The 25,587-nt window shown below is 41.8% G+C and overlaps 2 protein-coding genes across 8 annotated transcripts in view; one reads left to right on the top strand and one right to left on the bottom strand.

Annotated features, from left to right (window-relative positions):
- Positions 1-2,153: 2,153 nt before the first annotated feature.
- Capza3 (capping protein (actin filament) muscle Z-line, alpha 3) lies at positions 2,154-3,434 on the bottom strand. Its single transcript, NM_007605.5, has one exon. It carries the CDS (start codon positions 3,312-3,314, stop codon positions 2,415-2,417), a length of 900 nt encoding a protein of 299 aa, NP_031631.3. The 5' UTR covers positions 3,315-3,434; the 3' UTR covers positions 2,154-2,414.
- Positions 3,435-3,502: 68 nt separating this feature from the next.
- Plcz1 (phospholipase C, zeta 1) overlaps positions 3,503-25,587 on the top strand; it is a 54,093-nt gene continuing 32,008 nt past the window's right edge. For 3 of the 7 annotated variants that reach the window (XM_006506899.4, XM_006506900.4, XM_006506901.4), the window contains exons 1-5: positions 3,503-3,640; positions 4,264-4,420; positions 5,213-5,336; positions 16,436-16,667; positions 21,672-21,873. In XM_006506899.4, coding sequence (XP_006506962.1) covers positions 4,386-4,420; positions 5,213-5,336; positions 16,436-16,667; positions 21,672-21,873 — 593 coding nt within the window. In that variant the 5' untranslated portion in view covers positions 3,503-3,640; positions 4,264-4,385. Of the gene's footprint in view, positions 3,641-4,263; positions 4,421-5,212; positions 5,337-16,405; positions 16,668-21,671; positions 21,874-25,587 lie in introns of all 7 variants that reach the window. The other 4 variants (XM_017321343.2, XM_006506902.4, XM_030255111.1 and 1 more) reach the window with 4 other exon arrangements.

The raw sequence follows: 25,587 nt of genomic DNA, 5'->3' as shown, positions 1-25,587 counted from the left end.
ATCACCAATAGCTGGGGAAGATATGCAGTTTAGAAATTCCTGTACGGGCTCTTGTCTGCCCCAATGTGGACCAGTCAGAGCCGGCTCTTTTTTTCCGGGTGCATGGACTCAAGATCTGAAGCACTTTTCTTTTCAGATCAGTCAGGATTGGAGAATGGGGCCTACTGTCTCCTTCCCCGTAATCTCGTTCTCCATTTCAGGAGGAATTCACTGTAATAGCAGCGGGTGATTGCATCCAGGATGCGCGCTGGGCAGCAGCAGATCTCTCCTCTGGGCCATCTCTCTGTGCTGGGTTGCCCACAGAACTGTTCAGCAGAGCCCACCACTCCTGGGCGCGACTTGGTTTTCTCATTGCAGTGATCAAATGCCAGGCAGAAACAACACAGTAGAGGAAGGTTTTCCCTTGGTTCACGGCTTCAGAGGGAGGGCACCGTCCGTGGTGATGGGGCTGTTGGTGTCTGGACAGACATCATGATGGATGGGTGCACGCGGCAGAGGGACTGTCATCTCATGTAGACATCAAGCAAAAAGGAACTAGATGACAGTTTTAACCTTTAAAGGCATGTCCCCAGTGACCTGCTCCTTCAGACTAGGCCCAATCTCTAGAAGTTTCTAGAAACTACCCCAAATAGTGGCATCAGTTTCAAACTAAGTATTCAAAACTGGGCCTTGACCGCGGGAGAGGATCTTCTCATCCCATGCTCAAAGCATCACGTGATGATTTAACAAGCCTCCCCAGAGAGCCGATCCATGGAGTATGATCTTTAGTCATCTACACCAGTCACTGTGCATGCTAGTCTGAAATGTCCCTAAGGCCGGTGGCCTCAGAGGCCTCCAGGGGATCATGAGTGTGTATAGATTTTATGAACAGGATTAGCATCCTTATAAAAAAAGATTCTGAAGAGCTTGTTTCCTTCCAAGGTGTGCTGTATAAAAAGGATCACTGCCCACGAGGAAGCAGGCGTTGTCTCAGCTTGCCTCTTGATCTTGAATTTTCCAGCTTCGGTCTGGTGAGTGCTAATTTTCTAGTACTAGCTACTCATTTCATGGTAATGTCTTTTTGTTTGTTTGGTTTTGTTTTGTATTTTATTTCATGTTGTGTGAATGGAATTGGGGATAGGAGTTCCATTGGAGGTCAGAGGACAACTTGTGGGTGTTGATTTTTTCCACCGCGTGTATCCTTGTTGGAGCTCAGGTTTAGATATGGTAGCGGGGAACTTTACACGCCAGGCCATCTCATAGACCCACACCCCTCAGTATTTTTACTGTGGCATCCTGAACACATTAAGATGTTGTATGTCTTGATGATTCGAGCAACTTGAAACCTTTTACATTTTATTCATGTAAAATGGGGGGTAATACTAGAACCAGACAGATAACGAACTATTGTTTGTAAAATATTTAGTATGGAGTTTGCTATGAAGTGGGCATTACACAGGTTTACAGTAACAACTTTGTTGGCTAAGCTACACAAGGTTTCTAGACCCTGCTATTCTAGAAGTTCAGAGATGCATAGCTATTCTATACCCTCCTTAGGAGGGGCATGGGAAGGGAGCAGGAGAGGGGTGGAAGCAATTTTACTAATTCCCTTCAGTTTTATTTTATGTGTCTGAGTGTTTTGCTTGCATGTGTAGGCAGTGCTGTGCACTATGTAGCCCAAGGAGCTCTGGGACTGGAGTTACAGGCAACTGTGAGCCACTATGTGGGTGCTGAGAACTGAACGAACCTCCTATGGAAGAACAGCCAGTGCTCTAACTCCCAAGACACCTCTCTAACATCCTGACTGGAAGATTTGATATGCGCTGGTTTCATAGAATATCCAAACCCAGTGTTATTTGTTAAGGTTCACCCAATTCTTGTTGATCTCAAACTGAAGAGTAATGTGAAGTAGCATTTGCAGAGCGATGTGCACACCTACTCAGTTCCAGAGAGAGGCTGAATTCACACACAGACAAGTCCACAGGCACACAGGTGCACAGAGAGACACAGAGACACACACACACATACACAGACATACTCCCACACCAACATAGACACAGACACAGACACAGACACAACCAAGCACACACTGGTGCACGTGCGCCCACACCCACACACACCTACACACAGGCACACAAACACAGAAACATATACAGGAGTCATATAGACTTAATCATGGCCACCTCGTAAATTATTTTAGGCTCTAATAAAAACCTCTGAGTTTGTGACAGTTAACGTTATGAAATGTATTTACCCTTTTTGCTGTGTTGGTGAATACTGACTGTATAACACGATTTCTTATTCTTCCCCCTTTTCAAACTGGCACAGGACTAAAGAAAGGCTTATTACGAGTCCAGGAGCTTCCCAACTCTATCCAAGCACTTACTCCCCAGAAAACACTTTAGCTTGAGCCGATAACCAGGAGCAGCAACCTTTTATATTATCCAGTTGCACAACACACTTCTTGAGTAAATAACATACCCTAACTTGGGGTACATCACCAGATTCAAGTCAGAGAGGATCCGTTGCCAGTCAATCAAAGTGCGTGTCACTGGAAGATCCCTCCGTAATATTTTTCTCAGGGCTTCGTTAGACAACTCCTGTAGTTCTTCTATGACAGCAGCTTGAAACTTATTCTCTTGTTCTTCCACAAGCCTTGCGAAACTGAGAGCCAACTGGGCTTGATTGACCACCTCCAAGCTCTCCTTTAGGTCCTTGGAGACTTCAATATGAAGGTTGACACACCTAAAGAAGTGAGCTTGCACAAAAATTCTCCCTGTGACTTGGGTTAGAAACGGGTTTACCTGGAAGATCCACTTAGACTTCCAAAGACCGTTCCAACACTCTCCATTGTCATAGCTGTGGTCTTCAATGCAAGCTATTAAGAATTCTTTGCTTTTGACTGTTTTTCTCAGCACATTGCAATTTCCATTTGGGTAGTGATCATTCACATAGAGTTTTAAGGCACACATAACAACGGATCTTAGGTACTCGGTCTCATTCCGAATGATTCCGTGACTTTGGATATCCCTCAGTTGATTCTGGAGTAGGTCAAACCTGAAAGAAAGTTTGCTCTGGTAGTCAAAGAAGCGGAAGTCACCCATCACATTGTGGTGAGACAGGAGGACTGGGTTGCCGTCGATGCAGAGTGGGACACAGTATTTTTGGCAGTGCTGATGGCCTGCGCACTCACCCTGATGGTGCATAAGCTTTTCATCTCGGATAAGCAGACAGAGATCGTCAAAGGCATTCACAAATTCCCCAGGAGGAGCCTGGACTAAGAGCCTGTGGATGACTTTCTCTTTCTCTTTCCTACTCAAGACGCTGAGTGACATGGCCAGTGGCAGCAGAAGCAAAGCTTCTGAAATGAAGGGTGCTCACAGGGTGAGAAAACGGTCCATGGGATACCTTGCCCATTCAAGGTGTTACTCATTCAAGCTTTAGAGCAGTATGCTGGTCTATGAAGAAGGGCAGTCAGTCAAGCTCTGCAGATCCTGGTGACGTCACAGAGAAGTGTGGAACTTCTAATGACGTCACAATGAGTACTCAAAACCAAAGAAGAAAATGATAGTAACCTGACAGTGTGGAGTTCAGCTGGCAAGCCATGCCAACTGTGAAGGTTTTAAGAACTTAGCTTCTGGACAAGTTTTCTTCGAAAGTGGTATGTTTTCTCTGTGTCTGTTATATGATGTTGGCAGTCTAGAGATGTTCCCTGGGGTTTGGACTCAGCTTTGGCTAGCATGTGGTCTCTTCAACTGTCATATGGTACTGATTTCCACTCAGGCCCTTAGAATAGCTGCCCCACCCTGGGGGTAAACATTGTGATGAAAGACTTGAGGGTTAGAAACAAAATAGGAAACACAAAATGAGATACAATGAAGGCTGAGAAATAGCTCAGCCCGGCCACCGAGCTTGAGAAAGAGTATGGTTCCCAAAACCCACAGGATGGAAGGAGAGATATGTCTCCTGCAAGTTGTCCTCTGATCTCAGTGCACACGTTACAAAAAGTGTGAGCTCATGTGCATGTGCGCGTGCGCGCACACACACACACACACACACACACACACACACACACATACACAGAGACACAAATAGAGTTTATTGAAAATGCCAGTGGGATTAGAAATTCTCATAACATAAGAAGTCAAATATTTTAGGCAGGGACCACATCTTTCATGTCCCCCCCACCACCCTCTCTTTGTGTTATGTGTGTGCACTTTTTGAGTGCACATTGATCTACAAGAGCAAAGGCAACAGGCTATGTGTTCTCTGCCTTTTCCCTAGAAAAGCGGTAGCAGCGAGAACAGCTGATGACGGTCACAAAAAGACAGTGTTACTTCTAAGACAAGTGACACCTTAGACGAAGAGCCCTCTATGGGAGGACAAGCGGCCCAGATCATGAAATCATGGAAAGCCAACTTCATGAGCTCGCAGAAGCAAGATATCCATCCTGAAGGTCTCTCTCTGCCTCGTTCCCTCTCTTGCTTGGTTCCCTCTCTTCACTGTCTCTCAGTCTCTTCACAGAGTCACGAATTCAAGTGTCTGCCATTTAAGTGTGAGCCTTCTACTTATTTCCACAGCTCTGAGCTTCCTGGGTTTTCTTAGCTTCTATTATATTCTACCATCATTATTGTTAGGATAAGAAAATGCATTTTTTCGTATTGAGCCATAGTCAGTAAGGTTGAGACTTACTCATTAGTTTTAACAATGTAAGATGGAGCAGAGATTGGAGCAGCTTTCTCCTGTAGGACATTTGACTTGCCTAGTAATTTAACCAGTCATAGTTGCTATTGAACACACAGTAGCCTATGTTTAATAATGTTTTATGAATATATCCAGTGCTCTGACTTCTGTAAGATTGACTGTTGATTTTCTCATCTTTCTTGATGAGGGAGGTCAGGTCGGGGAGAGAATCTTGGAGTTCAGTAACTCTCAGGCTCAGGCTCTCAGACCAACAGTGTGTAGTAATGGAATAATGAATTTCTCAAGTGCTAACTTTTTACTCCCATTTTAAGAAACCATCCTGCATTTTAACTGAGTTATATCTTTTTATATCTTCCACACCTTTCCTATGGCTGAAAAGCTGTTATTTTATTGTAAATAGTGCTTATTTACAACTGTCTGAGCACAGGATAGATGATCCATTAAAACTGCAGACAAATTATTTCTCTAAGAATTTTAAATCCCTCAGTGAGTGACTTCGAGAATTTCCTTAACTTCCCGTGCTTCATACATGGTTTTTGTCAAAGGTTCAGGATGATTTTAGAGGTGGAAAAATCAACGTTGAAATTACTCACAAACTGCTTGAGAAACTTGATTTCCCATGCCACTTTGCTCATGTGAAACATATTTTTAAGGTGAGATGAAACCCTTTCCCTGCCTGTTCCACTCTATGAAGGATTTACTCCAGTATAAGTAGACATTAGTAGATACTTGAGTATTTTAGAAACTACACATGGGGCTGGAGAGATGGCCCAAGGTTAAGAGCACTGACTGCTCTTGTTGAGGACCTGTGTGTAGTTCCTAGCATGCATGGGGTGTCTCACAACAGCCTGTGACTAGTTCCAAGGAACCTAATTCCTTCTTCTCACCTGGCCCATCTCCTTTAAGAACGTGGAACACACACACTCAGATACATATACATGAACCTAAATATGTATTGAAAAATACATGCAGAAAACCAGTATCTTAAGAACAGAGTAAACTAATGACTATTAAATTTTGAAATAATACCAGGACATTGGCTTGGAAAAATTTCCTGAGTATATAGAAACGGTCACACCAGATCTGGGATAAAGGTCAAAATTAAGGCTATCTGAACTAGGATTAAATGTAAAAAGTGAATGGTAGTGTTTTATTTTGATGACATGAGACCAGAGGAAAGCTCAAAGGAACAGAATAGTGGTGGTTGGCATAACAGCTGTTGTAGGAAAATACACTTGTAATCCTAGCATTTGGGGGTGCAAGGGGGCAGATGACAAGTTCAAGGTGAGTTTCAGCTATGCATTGGGTTTGGTATTGGTCTGACCTACATGTCACCTGCTTTAGAAAAAATAAAATAAACAGTAATCACAGTAACTAATGAAACAATAGACAAACAAAAGCATCATCAAGGCAGAGAAAGAGAGAGAAGGCTCAAATGAATAAATTTGTAAGGGAAAGAGGAGACATTAAAACTGACCCCACAGAATTAAAGAACATCATGACGGAATATGGCCCGCCAGAGAGCAGCAGATTGGCTGACTTGTTGAACACACAGAGTCTATGAAAACTAAATGAAAAAGAAGTAGAAAACTTGAAACTAATAATAATAATAATAGTAATACCAAGTTATTAAGTGAAATAATCAATAAAGCAAAGCCTAGGACCAATGACTTAGGTGAAGATTATTTATGTGAGGAATCAAGACTCATCCTTTTAAAATACTTCTAGTAAAACTGAAAAAAAAAGATTATAATGCTATTTTATAACCGCAGCAAAATCCTGATATCAAAGCTGAGCACGAACACCTCAGAACAGCTAACTATAAGCTAGTATGTTTGGTGAACACAGACACAAACTTCCTCAGCAAGCCAACTGCATCAACTTTCAAGGAGGATTCTACGTACGCTATGGCCAAATGGGAGCTGTCACTCAGATGCAAGGAAGGCTCAATACACAGAAAGCATTTCTACTCACCACATCAAGAAAATGAAGGATAAAATGAAATTGCACGATAACCTTCAAACCCTCAAGTCTTCTTTTTTCAATTAACAAACTAGAGCGTCAGAGCTGGGGAGATGGTTTAGTAGGCAAAGTGCTTGACTTGAGGGACCTGGTTTTGAATCCTTAGTATTCTTGGAAAAAACCAGGTATTGTAATGGGAAGGCTAGGCTCATTCCATGACAGGCTTCAAATTGGCAGTTAAGGAAACTAGGCCTAAATCTCTGATACCAAGAAATGAGCAATTCCACAGGCCTCAGAAGATGCCCTGTCACCTGGCCTGAGCCAAGACAATGGATCACAAACAGTTTCCAGACCTCCCCAGCAAGTTTCCAGTCCCCGCATACCCCGGTAATTGAATGTCCATAGAGATGGACCCAACAGATTTACATAGAAGTCACCTACTCTGGAATTCCCTAACATGCTTTAAATCAGGCCTGCAAGCCCACTTGGTTGTCTCTCTATTCTGGTAATGGGCAGACTACAGCATGCAGGACTTCTGCAGAATAAACCGCTTTGTGTATACGTACTGTTTGAGTCTGGGGTATCATTCTTCAGTGAATCATGGACCCTGACAGTAACACATGCTTGTAAAACGAACTTTGGGGAGGTGGAGAGAGGAAGATCCTGACTAAATACTAAGTAATTTAGTCAGCCATTGAGTTCCTGGTTCATGAGATACCGTGTCTCCAAAACAATGAGGGAAAGTGACTGAGAGCAACACCTAATGTTGACCTCTGACACCTAATGTTGACCTCTGACACCTAACGCTGACCCCTGTCTCCATGCACACATGTGTGTTATGTACTGATGATACATACGAATTCACTCACATACACAGGAACATGCACACATGCATGACTTTCAAGGAAACTGTATAAAAAGAAATAATCTTAAGACAAAACCAAGCAAACAAACACCAAAAAAAACCAACCAACCAACCAACCAAACAAACAAACAAACAAACGAAAAAACCCTGCCACTGCCACCAGGAAAAAAAAAATCCTCCAAATCAAAAGTAACTGAAAAAACCATAAAACCCAGAAACAAATGAAACACTGAAAATTGAAACTGAACCAAGTCCAAACAAATGAACAACCTCAAACTCTTTAGACTTTCCTCTGTGAGCTGGGGCAAGCAAAGGTTCCCACCCCAACTATCCTAATCACCCTATAGGGTAGGAAACACTGTGCTAGCCGCGGAATGTGCCTGTTAAGATGGAGAAATAAAACAGATTTGAATTGCAATAGCAGAAGTAAAATGGTCTCTGGTCACAGGTGATTTTACATGGAAAATCATGGAGGACTTTGTTAAAAAAAAAAATCAGCCAGCACTAATAAATACAGCAAAGTGGCAAGACACAGCATCATGTACATAAACTACTGCATTTCTACTCACCAGCAAGGAATGGCTCCAGAAGAAACCAAAAAACATTTTTTCCCCATTAATATCAAAATGAATCAAGTACCTAGGAATAGGTTTAGCCTAGGAGATAAAATACTTACAATGAAGACTAGCAACATCATCAAAAGAAAGTTTAAAATACAGGAATAATTCGAAAAATACTTTGTGTAAACATGTTCATCTTGACAAAAGTAATCTACAGATCTCTCTCTCTCTCTCTCTCTCTCTCTCTCTCTCTCTCTCTCTCTCTCTCCTTTCTCTTTTGTTTTTTTCCCCGATAAAAGTAAGAAAAAGATTTAATTCTTATTGAGCCAAAGAAGACCTTGTATAGCCAACATAATCTTAAGAAAGTGCAAAGCTGGAAGAAGCTTTCAAAGTATAATTTGGTTTCAAAAGTGAAAGTAAAAAAGTTGCAACAACCAAAATAATAGCATGCTACAATGGTAGTAGCTTTTTAAGAAGTGTATTACAGTTTTCCTCTTACCCAGTTGCACTAGTATATTTATTTATCAAGCTTTAAGGGCACAACTGAGCAGTTATTACTCTATTCCAATCCTCTAATCTGGTTACCTCCCAGCTCAAATCCCCAAGATACTAGCATTATATGGCTTTCTTTCCTCCAGGTGTGTTTCCTGGACTCTCTCTGTGGTTGAATTCTCTTTCCTGCCCCTCCCCTGGCCGGCAGGAATTCCAGCTCTAGTCTCTCCCCTGCTCAGTCATTGGCTTGTGTGCTCTTTATTGGCATACCAGGGAACAATTGGGGATTGAACAGATTGAGATAGGAGACTCTCTGAATAAGGACTACAACCAAATACAGGGGAGACAAAAATCAGCATTTGAATCTTCACACAGTACACAATAACATTATGCCTACAGGATGGACATAACACAGGTGTATAAACAAAGGAATCAAAGTGGAGACCCCCCCGAGATAAACCATTCTTATGCAGTCAGTGATCTTCGGCAGGGATGCTATGCACACTCAATGGCAGGGATGCTATGCACACTCAATGGCAGGGATGCCATGCACACTCAATGGCAGGGATGCCATGCACACTCAATGGCAGGGATGCCATGCACACTCAATGGCAGGGATGCCCTGCACACTCAATGGCAGGGATGCTATGCACACTCAATGGCAGGGATGCCATGTACACTCAATGGCAGGGATGCCATGCACACTCAATGGCAGGGATGCCATGTACACTCAATGGCAGGGATGCCATGCACACTCAATGGCAGGGATGCCATGCACACTCAATGGCAGGGATGCCATGTACACTCAATGGCGGGGATGCCATGCACACTCAATGGCAGGGATGCCATGCACACTCAATGGCAGGGATGCCATGCACACTCAATGGCAGGGATGCCATGCACACTCAATGGCAGGGATGCCATGCACACTCAATGGCAGGGATGCTATGCACACTCAATGGCAGGGATGCCATGCACACTCAATGGCGGGGATGCCATGCACACTCAATGGCGGGGATGCCATGCACACTCAATGGCAGGGATGCCATGCACACTCAATGGGGGGCAGCAGGAGATTCTCCCTAATGAGCAGCACTGGGAAGCAGAGTGCACATCCAGATGCAAAGCTTAGGACTGCACTCTAAGGGCACACACCAACAAGACTAAAATCACTTTATACATGCAAATGTCAGACCTCAAACTAGAAAAGTCCTTGAAGACAACCTAGGAAAAAACCCTCTTCACATCAGTCCCCCTGTTGGTTTCTAGAACAAACACACAGGAAATAAAGTTCAAAGGGATAATGGAATCACACTCATGGCTTTGGCAGAACAAAGGAAGTGGAAAACCAAGAAAGCAACCTATAGTAACAGACTACATATCTGCTAAGGGGCTAATATCCAAAACACAAAGAGGTTCCAAAATGCAGTAGAGGAAAAAAAAGGATAATAATAGTCAAATATAAACAAAGGGACTGTGTGCAGTTACTAAAAAATATGCAAATAGCCAACAGGTATCTGAAAACTAAACTAGCCATTACAGCAGTGCAGAGAAAAGCACAGGAGGCATGTCACAGCCAGTGGAATGACGTATGTGTATGCGTGTATTATAGCAAACATTCATAAGGATATGGAGAAAAACAAATCCTGTGTACGATTCACAGGTGTGTAAATCACTGCAGACATTGTATAAAATGTCATGGAGAAGACCCAAAAGACTTGAACATAGGACTTCTGTGATACAGCTCTGGTCCTGAGAAGTCTGTAAACAAAATAAGAGTTTGCCCCGAGTGTCCGTGCTTAATGCAGTCTATCTTTACAGCCAAGACGTGGAGGCAGCGACGGTGTTTGTTCATCAGTGTAGCAATGGGTAAAGAAACCATGCCATATCCGTAATGTGGACTACTATGGGAAAAAGAAAAAGAAAAAGGAAAAGGAAAAGGAAAAGGAAAAGGAAAAAAGGAAAAGAAAAAAAAGGAAAAGGAAAAGGAAAAGAAAAAAAAGAAAAAGAAAAAGAAAAAGAGAGAAAAAAAGGTGGAAAAAGAAAGGTATTCTCCAACTCACAATAGCATGAATACCCAGAAGAGGAACTAGGTGCCAAGAAACCAGACAAAGGGATAAAATACTCCATGATCTTACTGATGAGAATAATAGGTGATTTTCAAATTCACAGGAGCAAAGGGTGGAGTGCTGGTTAGGAGAGACCAGTATGGAAGGCAGTAGGCTAGTATTATCAAAGGGTAGAGTATCAGTTTACAATATGAAAAAGTCCTTGAGGTATGCTTATGTGAGGTTGTCTGTAGTATGCGAAATTTCATTACAGCCACAGAATTGATGAATAGATCTTATATTAGCTGTTCTCTCTCTCTCCCTCTCTCTCCCTTCCCCCCCCCCCTCTCTCTCTCTCTCACACACACACACACGGCAGAAGAACATATATATGATATTCATCATATTCTATTAGTTTTATAGTTATCTCCTAATTTATCAAAGTGTTATGTGTATGTGTATAAAAACATGTGAACTTTAAAAAAATTTACAATTATGCGTATGTGTTTGTGTTTGTGTGTGTGTGTGTGTGTGTGTGTGTGTGTGTGTGTGTGTGTACATGTGCTACAGTGTGCATGTGGAGGTCAGAAAACAACCTAGAGGAGGGTCAGTTTTCTTCTTCCACCACGGGGGTACTGGGGATTGAGCTCAGGTTGTGAGGCTTGGTGGCAAGCTTCTTTCCCTGCTGAGCCATCCCACTGAACCAAAGTATATAAATGTTTTATGCCAATTTTGCCCAAGCAATGTAATTTAAAGAACTCTTAACCAACCCGTAGCCTCCCCAACACTCCTGTAACACATATCCCCAGGATTGCCCAAGCCCTCCGGGTTTATCTGATTTGATGCTATGGCTGACAAGGAATCATCCTTTGATGACAAGGTGAAAGAGTAGGTGATCAATGAGGAGTACAAAATATGGGAAAAGAACACTCTGCTTCATGCTTCGATGGTGGTCCAGGCCCGAGAGTGGCCCAGCTTAACTGCCCAATGGCTTCCAGAGGTGACCAGGCCTAAAGGCAAAGACCTCAGCTTTCCTCCGCTTATCCTGGGACCACACATATCAGATGAAATATTCAGTATTCAGCTCTCTAACGGTGATGCTCAGTGCCTTTGGGGAATTTGGAGGTTCTGGCTCTGTCTGGGGAAAAATTGAACATGAAATCAAGATCAACCATGAAGAAGAAGTAAACAAGGCCAGGTACATGACCCAGAAGCCTTGAGTCAGGGCCTGTTGCTCTCTGTGACTAAATGGTGTAGAATACATTATATTATAAATATATAAAAAAGGATGAGCAACTTGGAGAAATACTTGTATTTGACTTACTCCAAGGGAGAAATGCTATTGAGATTTCTTTGTTTAAAGAGCATGAAGGATTCTGGTTTGACAATCTCACTAAGTGTCAGAGGGTAGGGCAATGAATAAAGCAAGAAGACAAGGGTTTCAGCTGAACTTTGTCCTAGAAAGTTGACAGCTTTCTTTTTGAGAACTAGACAAAAAAAAAAAAAAAAAAAAAGCTAGGTTGGCCAATTTAGATAGTTAGGGATGTGGGCCTTCAAATAATGTTTTTGGAGATGAGGAACTAGCTCATTAGGAATTCACATCTGAACACAAAAGGTTCCCCCACCTCTATCCCCAACAAGACATTTTACAGCTAGAGTTTTCTACCTAATAGCATCTTCTAAGAGGGAGAAAGTCATGTTCTTCCTGATTTAACAGACTCTCCTTGCGATAAATGTGGAGACAGCGAAGTATTTTAGAAAGCACATGAGATGTGAACGGTTGTCGTCATTATCTATACAACCTCATATTGCTTTGGAGCTTCTCTCAGACACAGAAGATCTGAGCCCACCCCACTGAAAGTACTTTACAGTATGGTCAACAGTTACCAAAGAGTGGAAATGAGTCAGCAATGGGAAATTCTACTGTTCAGTCGTGGGCAGGACCAATGGTTATTTTCTTAGGTGAAATAGTTTTGGTGTTCCTATGACAACAGTGTTTATAAAATTCAAGGGCAGAAGGGCCAGTGGGAATGGTACACTGGGTGAGGGCACTTTCTTTCTGGAACCCTCGTTGTGGGAGCAGAGAACTGACTTTTTAAAGTTGTCCTCTGGCCTCCATATATGCTGTAGTACATACCCACCCGTGCAATATATAAATGTAAAACTTTTAAAAATTAGAGCCAGAATACGCTTAGAATACAGTTAAAAAAAAAACCTTTAAACAATGACCCCATGACCCTGAGAGCTTTGGGAACAGTAGTGGTGACTGTGGTAAACTTACCTATGAAGGCAGTTCTCAGCTTTCTGATACTTTATTTTCTTAGGTAAACTGACATAAAAAAGATTGATTAAATAAAAACTTAAGGGATGTATATTGGCTGGCTGACTTTTTGTGAATGTCTTCAGATTAATCATCTTGAGCACTCAAGTCTTTTTTGGCATATTCATGTATGTATTGAGAGCATGTATGTGTGTGCGCATGTTTGCATGTGTGTACATGTGTGTAGCAGTCTGAGGTTGACAGTGGTATCTTCTTGATCATTTACCAGTTTATTTACCAAGGCAGCATCCTTCCACTGACCCTGAGATTTCAGATTCTACTAGGTTGACTAAGCAGCTTGCTTGGAAGAACCCCGTGTCATTGCTTTCTGAGAGCTGGGATTACAGATAGCTGGTCACACCCTCCCAGCTTTCTGGCTGGGTGCTGGCCATCTGAATTCCAGTCCTCGTACTTTCCTGAGAAATGCTTTGTCTATTGAACCATCTTTCCAGTCCAGAGCAACCACTCTCATTTAACTCCACTTGGTAAAAGTTTTCTTTCTCCATGAGTTCACTTCCTGTTGAAGTAAATCTAATGAAACAATGCTGACTTGGTGATTAAATCTGGCAGTGCCTCAAAGTATAGAGATGTTAGGCTTAGCCACAGTTTTTGCGAATTGTAAATCTCCTAAGCAAATTTCTTAGTCTGTGAAATGGGGGATATTAATCCCACAGGATTGTTGTAGTCGTAAATAAGAGAGTTACGAATTTTCCATGTACAAACTGTGCATTTTGTAAGGAGTGAATGAAGTTGAGTTAGGAATTATTCAAAATGTATTGATTTCCTAAAGAGCTGACATAGATTATGGCATAAATTTATTGTCTTACAAGGTGACTTTTTATTACAAATTTAGGTAAAAAACATTTCAGTTTATGATCTTGGCAATATGTTCCGAAGTTCTCTCTACAAGATGAATTATAGAGTCGTGGCTTGAGCAAAAATTTATTAAACGTTTTTTTATTATACTTTTACAAAAAGATTTATTGCCTTGACTTTTAATGGTCTTTAATTTATAGCATTATAATATTTTATAAGCAGTATTACATGAGACTTCAATACCCATACCTAGTCTTCGATCATACCTCTGCTTGTTAGTCAAGTATGAAATTATATTCTTTTGAATTTTAAGAATTTGTTACTACAGGACTTAGGTCTTCATAGACTTTATAGTCTCTAGGTAATTAGCAACCCTTGATAAATCCATAGCTCTCTTAGGAAGTATTCACTGTGGGAAAGGAGGATGGCGCTTTCTCTGGAGAGAAAGGAATACTGAACTCACTCTTGAGTTGGCTGGGATGAATGTCCCAGAGAACCTGAAAGACTCTAGAAGAGATGGAGGTGGCATTCTTTAAAGACAGAAGAATGAGAAGTCGTGTGCATGCAGTGCAGCAGGAGAGCTTGGTGAATAGAAAGGAATCAAACGTGGCTGGAGTAGGATCTGCCCACGGAGGGGCTGGGGAGAAAACCTGCTTGGGGCCAGAAGGAGGCAAGTTTCTTTCTTGTCTCCTCTTTTCTCTTCCTCTCCTTTCCTTGTCTTCATTTATCCTCCTGTCTTTCCCTCCCCTGATCTCCCCTCCCCATCTCCTCTGGACACTTTCCTCTCCTCTCCTCTCCCCTTGTTTTTTAAGCCTTCATTGACTCCTCCCCTTCTCTACTCCTACTTTTCAACAGTTTCACGTGGCCCAGGCAAGCCTCAGACTCCTGTGCAACTAAGGATGAACTTGAACTCTTGATCTGCCTGTCTCTACCTCCCAAATGCTAAGATTGTAGGCACGAGTCAACACACCTGGCTTGATGGTGGACTTCTTAAAGGGTAGACCTTAGAATTTAACTTATCTTTTGTAGGCAATGGACAACCACTAACGTTTTTTGACTAGGAAAATACCAAATATTTTTTGATGAACAAACTGGTAGCACTATGGGATTGACTGGAAGTTAGGACCTGGGGAGAGGGACTTCTACTCACAAGCCCACAACCTTGACCCATTTAACCAGGTCATTGTGCTTAGTTGACCTGCTTATGGCTTCTGACCTTGTTGATTGATCCTTCTTCAACAGAACAGACGTTCTTTCCTCTTAAATTCCCTAGAAGACAACGGAATAGTCCTTTCTATCCCTTCACTTGCTGGTGATCCACTGGGACAAGATTTGCATTCACTCTGTCTGAGAACTTTATGTGTGAGATGCTCAATCCACCAGTTAGCTGCTTGGGACTTTATTTTCTCTCCTTGTTATGGGTCTGTTTGTCATTAGATGGCTTCAAGTTGGCTCACTGGGTAAGGGAGCTTGAGACCAAGACTGATCATCTGAGTTTAATCTACAGGACCCACAAGGTGGAGAAAAAGAACCCACTCTTTTTTTTAAGGAAATTTTTATTAGCTATTTCCTTCATTTACATTTCAAATGCTATCCCCAAAGCCCCTTATACCCTTCCCGGCCCTGCTCCCCAACCCACCCACTCCCACTTCCTGGTCCTGGCATTCCCCTGTACTGGGGAATATGATCTTCGCAAGACCAAGGGCCTCTCCTCCCAATGATGGCCAACTAGGCCCTCTTCTGCTACATATGCAGCTAGAGACACGAGCTCTGGGCGTACTGGTTAGTTAAGGGTTCTCTTTTGATTCCCACATGTATGCAATGGTATGTACATGTCTAGATACACACACAAATAAATGTACTGAAATATTCATTTTTTTAAATCCATGGAAACTATTGGTAAATCTAAAACTTTTACGTGAATGAAAAGATTTTGAATACTCTCAGTGAAGTACTCTTTAAAATGGCAAGAATATAAGAAATAAACTCATTGATCAAGATATCTGAGCCTACTTCTTTGTTCTACCCTAAAATCAGATTCGTGCTTCCTAGTCCTTGGCCAATGTCAGGTCCCTGCATGAACTTACTTCTTTGTCATGCCCTAATGTCAGATTCCTGCCAAGTGGCACTCCAAAAGGCTCTCCACACTTACCTTTTATCTCACAGGGTTTAACTATACTTTTCTCACAACTGCCAGATGAACCCAGCCTTTTTTGGTAGAACCCATCTGGTTTGTTTCTGTATCGAACCCTATAATAATTTCTGAGACTTCTTTTCAAGGTGCTTCTTAATGACTGCAGCCTCCACAGTCCACTGTGCTACTAAATGTGTCTGACATTTATAATCCAGGCTAAGAATCGTGAACACATGATCATGGCCTGGCCTGAGGAAGGAACGGAAGTGGCATGGACCACATGGTGATAATTGAAAAGCAGTTTACAATCTTTATCTTCCTCCACAGCCCTTCCTATGTGCTCTCTATGTTGACCTTTAACCTTGATCTCTGATTCACCTTTACAGACTTTGGTATCACCCCCCCCCCCCCCACAGGCTAATGCATTTTATCTTCAGGATGGATGCAGCATGAGTTTAACTTGTATGAATCACCATCTCATATATGAATACTGTGACGCTTCCTTTGTATTTTCCATTCTTCCAGTGTGATCCCACCAGTCATTTTTTTTAGTAGGAAAATGACAGACAGAACCAAGGAAGAATCACCATTGAAGAGTTTAGAGCCATTTACCGGTGTATTGTACATAGAGAAGAAATCACGGAGATTTTCAACACGTATACTGAAAATAGGAAAATTCTTTCTGAGAACAGTCTGATTGAGTTTCTAACCCAAGAGCAGTATGAAATGGAGATCGATCACTCTGATTCAGTAGAGATCATCAATAAGTATGAGCCCATTGAAGAAGGTAAGCTGCTTACAGTTAAAACCTCTTAAAAACCTGGCTGTGTATTCATTTGAAAAGAGCTCTTGTAAATTATGACCATCAAATTAAAATTTTGGTGTGGATGAGCTTCTAGGGAGTATAAATGCTGTTTTTGTATTTCATAGGATATATACACATTTTTTTCCTGAATCTATAATGTGCAGCAATGGTGCCATCTCCACTCAGTTGGCTACATCTCTTCTTTTAACTGAACTTCTGAAGTGTTCCGATCCTTGACTGTGAAAGCAAGATAACAGTTCTATTACCTGTGCCTATAAAGAAAAGTATCTTGAAGGGCCATTGAGATGGCTCAGCTGTTAAGTACTGGCTGCCAAGCCTGTGACTTGTATTTGCTCCCTGGAACCCACATGGTGGAAGGAGAAAATTAACTATTTCTATAAGGTGTTCTTGGGCTTCCACATTTGTGCCATGAGTGCATAGACACATGCACACATACATACACATGTGCACACACATGTATGCACATGCACATTTGCATAGACATACACACATGCACACATGTGCACATACATGTACAGGCACATACATATGTGAACATACACTCTAAAGTAGTATATATACATTAATAGTGTGTGTGTGTGTGTGTGTGTGTGTGTGTGTGTGTGTGTGTGAGATGAGTATAATGAAGACAAAAATGGAAATAAAACAAAACCATTATAGGCGCTCTGCCATCTTATGCATTTTGCTAAATATGTTTAAATAAGAAAGTATGAACCTATGAAATGGGTATGTGAGCATTACATAAAAACACATGTACAAAACCATGGTCTTCCCCTTGATCATGACTGTTGTCTCCATCTATGCTGGCTTTCCATCACTGTACCCCACACCTGATATAAACAGCTTATAACAACAAGACCTTGGTGTTGACCCATGTTTCTAGATGTCTTGGCCCATGATTGGACCTGTTGCTCTACACATGTGGCAGGGCAGTTTGTCACAATGTGTGTGTGTCAGAGGAATGGGAGTTCGTGGCAGTGAGCTTACTGAATGGCATGAGCTCACATATATAGCTGCCTTGTGCCTGGAAAAAAAACAAACGGTCTTTTCTTGATGTCAACTACCACTCCTGGCTCTGATAATCTTCCCATCCTTTCTTTCCCAAAGATCCCTGAGCCTTCTGGAGATCAGTGTGATATGTAGATGCTATTTAGGACTGGGGAACACCACAATCTCTTATTCTCTGCATGTTGACTGGTTGAGAGAGTCTGTGTTAATTGCCATCTTACTTCAAGGAGAATCTACCCTGATGAGGGTGGTTAGAATTTGAGGCACGAGGGGGAGGGGAGTTTCACAGACAGACAGAGGCAAATCATGGAGGACCATGTAGGCCAGAGTTAGGGCTGGAGCTTTAGGACAACATTGTGCATATTGGGAGGATGGTGGAGGCGGCACTGACATGATGAAGGACCTCACTAGCCCCAGGTTGGCCTGAACACTGGTGACCTTTGCTGCCTTTGTAAAAACATACAGAACTTGCATCAGTAGGTAAAGCAGCTAACAGCTCTGTCACCGGCACGACTGGAAAGTTCGGCTGGCCTTTTAGTCTTTTTCTAATAGCGAGCTTTCTCTAAGGACGTTGTGAGTTGATGGATGGTCTGGCTGAAACCCTTTATGCTGCTGTCGGTTAGAAACAGTCATTTGCAGATGAGTACTTTCAGTAGCATTGACTTAGTGAACATTATAAAAGAGTCACACTGGCCCTGTTATCTCTGGGTGGTAAATTACATATACAAAAGGGTAGCGATTGACATCATGGGGCTGTATTTCCATTTAATTTGGGCACTGCTCTCCTTTCAACTTCTGAATTCTTACCCATTGTAGATGATGTCATACACAGTCAAGAATTCTACATTAACAGTTTAACCACTGGGCTGTTTAGACTCAGCCAATGCAGTGTATGATCTCACAGTCCTTAAACTGCTTAACTCCCTGATTTCAGCTCACTGGTTCCAAATTAGCCTTTCAAAATCCATAGAGATAAATTTTCGTTACAATCTGATAGTTTTAGAAAGTATTTGTAGAATATTTTATTTGTGTGCGTGTGTGTGTGTGTGTGTGTGTGTGTGAGCATGTGTGTGTGTGTGTGTGTGAGCATGTGTGTGTGTGTGTGTGTGTGAGCGTGTGTGTGTGTGTGTGTGTGTGTGTGTGAGCGTGTGTGTGGAGAAAGACAGCTTTCTGGAGTTGGTTCTCTCTTTCCTTTATTTTTTAAATTCCAGTATATTTTTATCAATGTTATAACATTAATGTACTTACATATTTGCATAATTATGAAAAGATATAGAAGCTCTAGAGTGTCAGGGGAGAATGAAGGCTCTACAGGTTTAAGTGTGGGTTTGGCAAGTCTATTGACTAATCAAAATAATTATTCTCGTCTCTCCTTTTACAGTGGGTTTCAGGCATGAAACCCAAGGTTGCCTATCAAGTCCTTTTGCCTACTGAGCCATCTTGTGAGCTCTCCATCTAGAGGTTTTAAGCAGCATGAAATGATTTTGATTTGTACTGTATCTTTTTACTGCATGTGTTCTTGTGTGTGCATGTTCATACAGAGGTTGATGTTGGGTGCCTTGCCGTTTTTTCGCCCCCTTATTATCTGAGGTGGGGGTCTCTCACAGAATCTGGAAGTCACTAGTTTGGCCAGGCTTGTGACAATTAAGCCCCAGGGATTCCTGCCTTTGCCTCCACAGTGCTGGAATTAAAGGCATGCCTTTTTATTTCTAACATGAGTGCTGGAGTTTGACCTCAGGTCTTGATGTTGGAACAGCAAACACTACCAAAGGAGCCATCTCCCCAGTCCCTTGTTTTCTATTCATTATTAAATGCATTTATTTAATTATTCAAGAGTTCAAAAGGACTGCAAGACAAATCCAATGAATAAATTAATACAAAGTATTACCGTTACGTTGTGTGGTGTTTTTGTTCTGAAACATTGCCATTTATGTGGCGTAGAAACAGTTGGTATGTGTGTAAAATTTTAGGTGTTTTCTTCTAGATTTTATTTTTTGGCTAAAATAGGAACAGCAGAATTTGTTTTAGTTTGCTTTTCTTTCAGTGACAGTGTTTTGAAAGCTGTCTTTCACTTCCATTCAATGCCATACACATTGCATGACTTACGTATATCACTGTATTTTTTATCACTATATTTACTTATATGTCACTGTAAAATTATTTTTACTTATATCACTATATTTTCATGATGCATAAGTTTTAATGGCTACATAACACTTCACTTACATTTGAGCTTCTATTGCTTCTTTCCCCCTGTTTATTCTCCTTTTGTAACACAGCTAATATTAATATTATGCGTACCACTTTTTGTCTTCTGAAGGACTAATTCCTAGAAATTGACTTGGCTTCTGAGGACTAAACTCTCGTCTAAATTAAGAGGACCAGAGACTAGTCAAACACTCTAAAATGAAAGGCCCAACTTTAGTCTAAAATAAATGTGTTTTTCTACTTTCCTTTTGAGCTGAACAAGTCAACAGCAACAATAGCACTGGACATTTGCAGAGCTAAAAGCTCTGTACATGGGGTGAGCTTTCTGATAACCACCTTTCATGCATTGGGAAAGATTAACCAGCATCCTCCTGGTCACATCGTAAACAAATTCAGACACAGACTTTCCAGATCCAGAGCACTCGTCAATAATTTTGGTGCACATTACGTGGGTCAAACGTTCAGAGATCATTGGCAGTAGGTGATTGTAGTCCATCCTGCACGGAGCAGAGATGTTTGCTCACTCCTCAGGATGTGTACTGCTTGTGTACCTCAGTCCTGTTTGTGGCAGCTTCTCGTATGACATCACATGCTCATGAAGGGTGGAATGCACAAGTGAGGCGTAGCACACTCATTGACTAAACTCTATAGGAAACTGAGGGAATGAGCCACATGCCACTGTATGCAGGCACAGGAATAAATCTCACAAAGAGAGCAAAGAGAACCAGGCATTAAAACACACACACACACACACACACACACACACACACACACACACACACACACACACACACACAGACACTTGCAGAGATGGCTCAGTGGCTTAGAGTTGCTGCTCTTGCTAAGAACCAGAGTTAAGGTCTTAGTACCCACATTCCCTGACAATCCAGCTATTGGGGACCTGATACCCTCTTTTGGCCTTCACAGACATCTATATATATTGGGCATGCACACATGAGCACACGTGCATGTGCCTGTGCACACCTCTCAAACCCCACAAAATACACACACACACACTAATAAAATAAAATCTTTAAAAGGCATATATGTGTACTCAAGTGCACATTCATTTTGATGTGTGCACATGCACATAAATTAAAAATTTTAAAATCTTTAAAAAAAACAACAAAAAATACACTATGTGAATCATTCCATATAAAGTACAAAAATAAAGCTAATCAGAGCTTTTTATTTTCATGAGCTGAGTTGGGGCGATGTCCATTGTTAGCAGGGGACTGGTTCTGGTATCACAGTGCTCTGCTCTTGAAGTCTCATCCAAAGAAGCTCATCCCTCTATAACAGACATACTCACATATATTTGTAAGGTCAAACAAAAATCAAAGGTAATAATGTATGCTTGGCTGTTAATATGGTTAAACGAAATCTGTTTCTCGAAGCTGGCGGGATGGTTCAGTGGTTAGGGAGCACTTGCCGCTCTTTCGAAGGATCTGAGTTGGATTCCCAGCACCTCTATGATGGCTCACAGCCATCTGTAACTCCAGCTACAAGTGATCCAGTGCCCCTTTCAGCCTCTGCAGGCATCTGCATGACTGTGGTGTATGTATAGACAACCACATGCAGGCACAGGCACAGATAAAAAGAATTTATTTCCTGAAAGGATTTATAGATTAATATTATTTTTACATTACAATGTTATAAACATGATCTACAGCTAGGTTAAGAAATGAGATATAAAAGTCGTCAGTTACTGATGGTATATCTGCATCCTTCTTATTTATTTTTGTATAGTAAAGGGTGAGCGACAGATGTCAATTGAAGGTTTCGCAAGATACATGTTTTCATCAGAATGTCTACTGTTTAAAGAGAACTGTAAAACCGTGTACCAAGATATGAATCATCCATTAAGTGATTATTTTATTTCATCATCTCACAACACATATTTGATATCCGATCAAATATTGGGACCGAGTGACATTTGGGGATATGTAAGGTATTTATTTTGATTCTTTTTTAATTTTAATTTTAATTTTAATTTTTTCATTAATTTATTTACTTTACATCCTTATTGAAGATTCCCCTCCCTTCTTTCTTCCCAGTCCCTCTCTCGCCCCTCCCCTCTTCTTATGCCGTTCCTCCCTGTCTCGTCAGAAAAGGGGAGGCCTCTCATGGGTATCAACCTGCTTTGGCATATCGAGATACAGTAGGATTAAGTGACTTTTCTGATGCGGCTGGACAAGGCATCCCAGTCAGGGGGAAGGGATCCAAAGGCAGGCAACAGAGTCAGAGGCAGCCCTGCCTGCTCCTGCTCTTAGGCATCCCACATGGAGACCAAACTGCACAGCTGTAACATCTGTGTCAGGGGCCTAGGTCCACGCTAATATTTTTCACTTTAAATTAAGTTGGTGTGTATGCATTTGTGTATGGTTATGTGCTTATGTGTGTAAGTGCTCACAGAAACTAGAAGAGGTTGTAGAATCTCCATGGAGTTGGAGTTATAGGTGATTGTAAGCCATTGGATATGAGCAACAGAAATCAAACTCAGGCCCCCTGCACAAACAGCATGTGCTCTTAACCTTTGTGCCGTCCTTGTAGTCTTTAGATGTATAGTCTGGCCTGCCCTTGGAGCCATGATCCTCTTGCCTCTGCCTATTCAGTATGTGCCATCACAATAACTATTTTGACCTTTAAGACTCCTACATTTAAAGCCCTTGCTGGTACTAAGTAAGTCAGAGTGCTGAGTGACAAGGAGATTGCACATGAGAACAGAAGTTAGAGGCGTTAGGGATGCAGTTTGCCACTACATTGATGGTTCCTACATGAAACAACAGTCTAACAAACTATGTATGTCCGCTAGCACTACAGACTCCCCCCGCCCCCTGCTCCTTCCTGCTGTCCTCCTCTCCATGGATCTACACCACTGGAAGCTTTTTGAACCATTTGCACATTTCTTATAGGAAAATATAACCTTCAAATGCCTATTTGCAATACACTAGATTCTAACATAGGTGGTTAGTATCAATTACTAGACACCAGAGCGTGGTACTCTAAGAAAAAGCACTTCACACATATACTAAGATGTGTGGTTTGGTGTTCTGGATAGATTTTTTATGGATCAGCGTGTTTCATTTATATGGATTAAAGCAGTCCGTGCCATATCTTCACCTTTTCATCCTACAAGACAGCCTGCTATTAACACTGGGTCCAGCTTAGTCAGCAGGGATCTATCGGGAATGAACATTTAGAGACCTCATACAAATTCATGGGAATCGGCAGATAAAAAAGGTAAATGACTATTACTGGGGCTGAAGAGGTTGAGAAAGATGAGACAAACAACACAAGAGAATGTGATATGGGCATGAGGGCGTCACCTTCACATTGTCAGAGAAGGTTCCTCAACCAATGGCAGAGGGTAAAGAGGGAGCGGTGGAAAGATGTAATGCAAAAAATGGCAAGTTCTTGGAACAGAAAGAAGAACAAGATGAACCAACCAGTACCCCCAGAGCTCCCAGGGACTAAACCACCAACCAAAGAGCACACATGGAGGGACTCAAGGCTCCAGCTGCGTATGTAGCAGAGGATGACCTTGTGGGACATCAGTGAGAGGAGAGGCCCTTGGCCTTGTGAAGGTTCGATGCCCCAGTGTAGGGAAATGCCAGGACAGGGAAGCCGGAGTGGGTGGGATGGGGAGCAAGGGGAAGGGGGATGTGATAGGAAGGTTTTTGGAGGGGAAATGAGGAAAGGGGATAAAATTTGAAATGAAAATAAAGAAAATATCTAAGAAAAAAAAGAAAAAAAAAGAATGTTCAAATCTTAGAAAATAGCAAAAAATACATGGATGTACAGTAAAAAAGGGGCCTGAGGATGGGGTGGGGTCAGATTGGGAAGGGCTTTTGGACCCTGGAGAAGGAGGGGAGTCACCAGACGGATTTTCCTTGAGAGAGTGTCACAGTGACACTGTAGAAGCAGGGAGGACACAGCAGCAGTCTGGGTGATGATGACTGTGAAGGACCAGGCCAGCAGCCAAGACGAGGACAAGCTGCTTTGAGGACGCAGAACGGAGAAGGCTCAACAGGTGACGTGGAAAGCCGTATGACTTGATTGGCCCAATAAACAAGCATGTAGGGAAACAGTTGATTGAATGTAGATGCTGACACCAAAGGCTTATTGTGCATGCAGTATGAGGTAAAAGCAAGAGCTCCATGCTCCCTTTGTGCGTTCGTGAGCAATCTGTTCTCTAAGGCCTTTGTCAAGTAGGCAGCATCAGGTTGGGAAAAATGTAGTTGAAAGCCATTAGTATACAGGTAATCTTTAAAATGATGAGACTGGATTGTATTGTTTATGGAAACTACCATAGGTAGGGAGGATAAAACCCTACAGTAAAGTTATAAACAAGTGTCAATGTCTGTCCAAGTTAAAATCTAAGTCAATATAGAAATTCGAAAGTCTTATCAATGTAGAAAATGAGTAGATTGTCCTAATTACACCTTATGGTTGACATTTTGATGCTATTCCAATGGTTTAAACAGACAAGTTCAAAGTGCATGTATCCAGACATACAAAAAATTATTACTGAATGCAATAACTGTCCCAACCTACTGGAAAAAGAATCAGTGTGTGTTCAGTTGTAGGCCCTCTCTTGTTCCTTCAGACACCTGTGGATGACGAATCTTAGCACATCTCTCCTCTCTTTGCTTTCGGAGAATGATGAAAACAGTGTTTTAGAATCATCGTGTGAGTTCCTGCTCCTCCTCCTCTCTCCCCTCTTCATCCTGTGATGGCTGCGACACGTCTCTACTGTACCTTTAAAATAGGAAAAACCAGTAACACGTTAGTTAACATTAAACACTTTAATCTACCCAGAAGTCTCCCAATGTGATGGGTTTTGTTTTTTTTCTTTTTTTAAGACAGGGTCTCATGTATCCCAGGCTGACCTTGAACTTAAGACATAGCCGAGGCTGACCTTGAACTTATGACATAGCCGAGGCTGACCTTGAACTTATGACATAGCCGAGGCTGACCTTGAACTTATGACATAGCCGAGGCTGACCTTGAACTTATGACATAGCATAGCCGAGGCTGACCTTGAACTTATGACATAGCTGAGGCTGACCTTGAACTTCTGGTCCTCCTGCTTCTATTCCTTAAGTGCTGAGATTCTAAGTGTTTCCTGTCATGTGTGGCTTATATTGTACAGGTGATAGAATGCACGGTCTCCTGTGTGCAAGATGAGCAAACGCACCACTAACTAAGCTACATCCCCAGCCACAATCCAGACCTTTTATTTCCTATTAAAAATTAAATTTTAAATAAAAAATAGTATTCACACAATAAATACTAACTTCACCTAAATAAAAACCACAATAATTTATACCTTGCTTTCTAGGCAGTATCTAAGGTAGATTTTAAATGATTAATGGTGAAATAAAGTATGAGTTTTGTGCCACAAAGTCTTGTTCATATGCTAGAAAGCATGTAGCAATCCACTCAAAAGACTTCTAGCAGTTGAAACTAAGGGAGAGCGGGACTTGCTATAAGATTTATAGTGAAGGGCTGGAGAGATGGCTCAGAGATTGGGAGCACTGACTGCTCTTCCAGAGGTCCTGAGTTCAATTCCCAGCAACCACATGGTGGCTCATAACCATCTCTAATGGGATCCAAGGCCCTCTTCTGGTGTGTCTGGGGAGAGCTACAGTGTACTCATATA

Source organism: Mus musculus, chromosome 6, assembly GCF_000001635.26.
Source record: "Mus musculus strain C57BL/6J chromosome 6, GRCm38.p6 C57BL/6J".
Lineage (NCBI taxonomy): Eukaryota > Metazoa > Chordata > Mammalia > Rodentia > Muridae > Mus > Mus musculus.
This window is presented reverse-complemented; position numbering and strand designations above follow the sequence as displayed.

Bases quoted from the DNA above. Each gene is read 5' to 3' on its own strand.
- Capza3 (NM_007605.5), bottom strand. From the start codon at position 3,314: ATGTCACTCAGCGTCTTGAGTAGGAAAGAGAAAGAGAAAGTCATCCAC.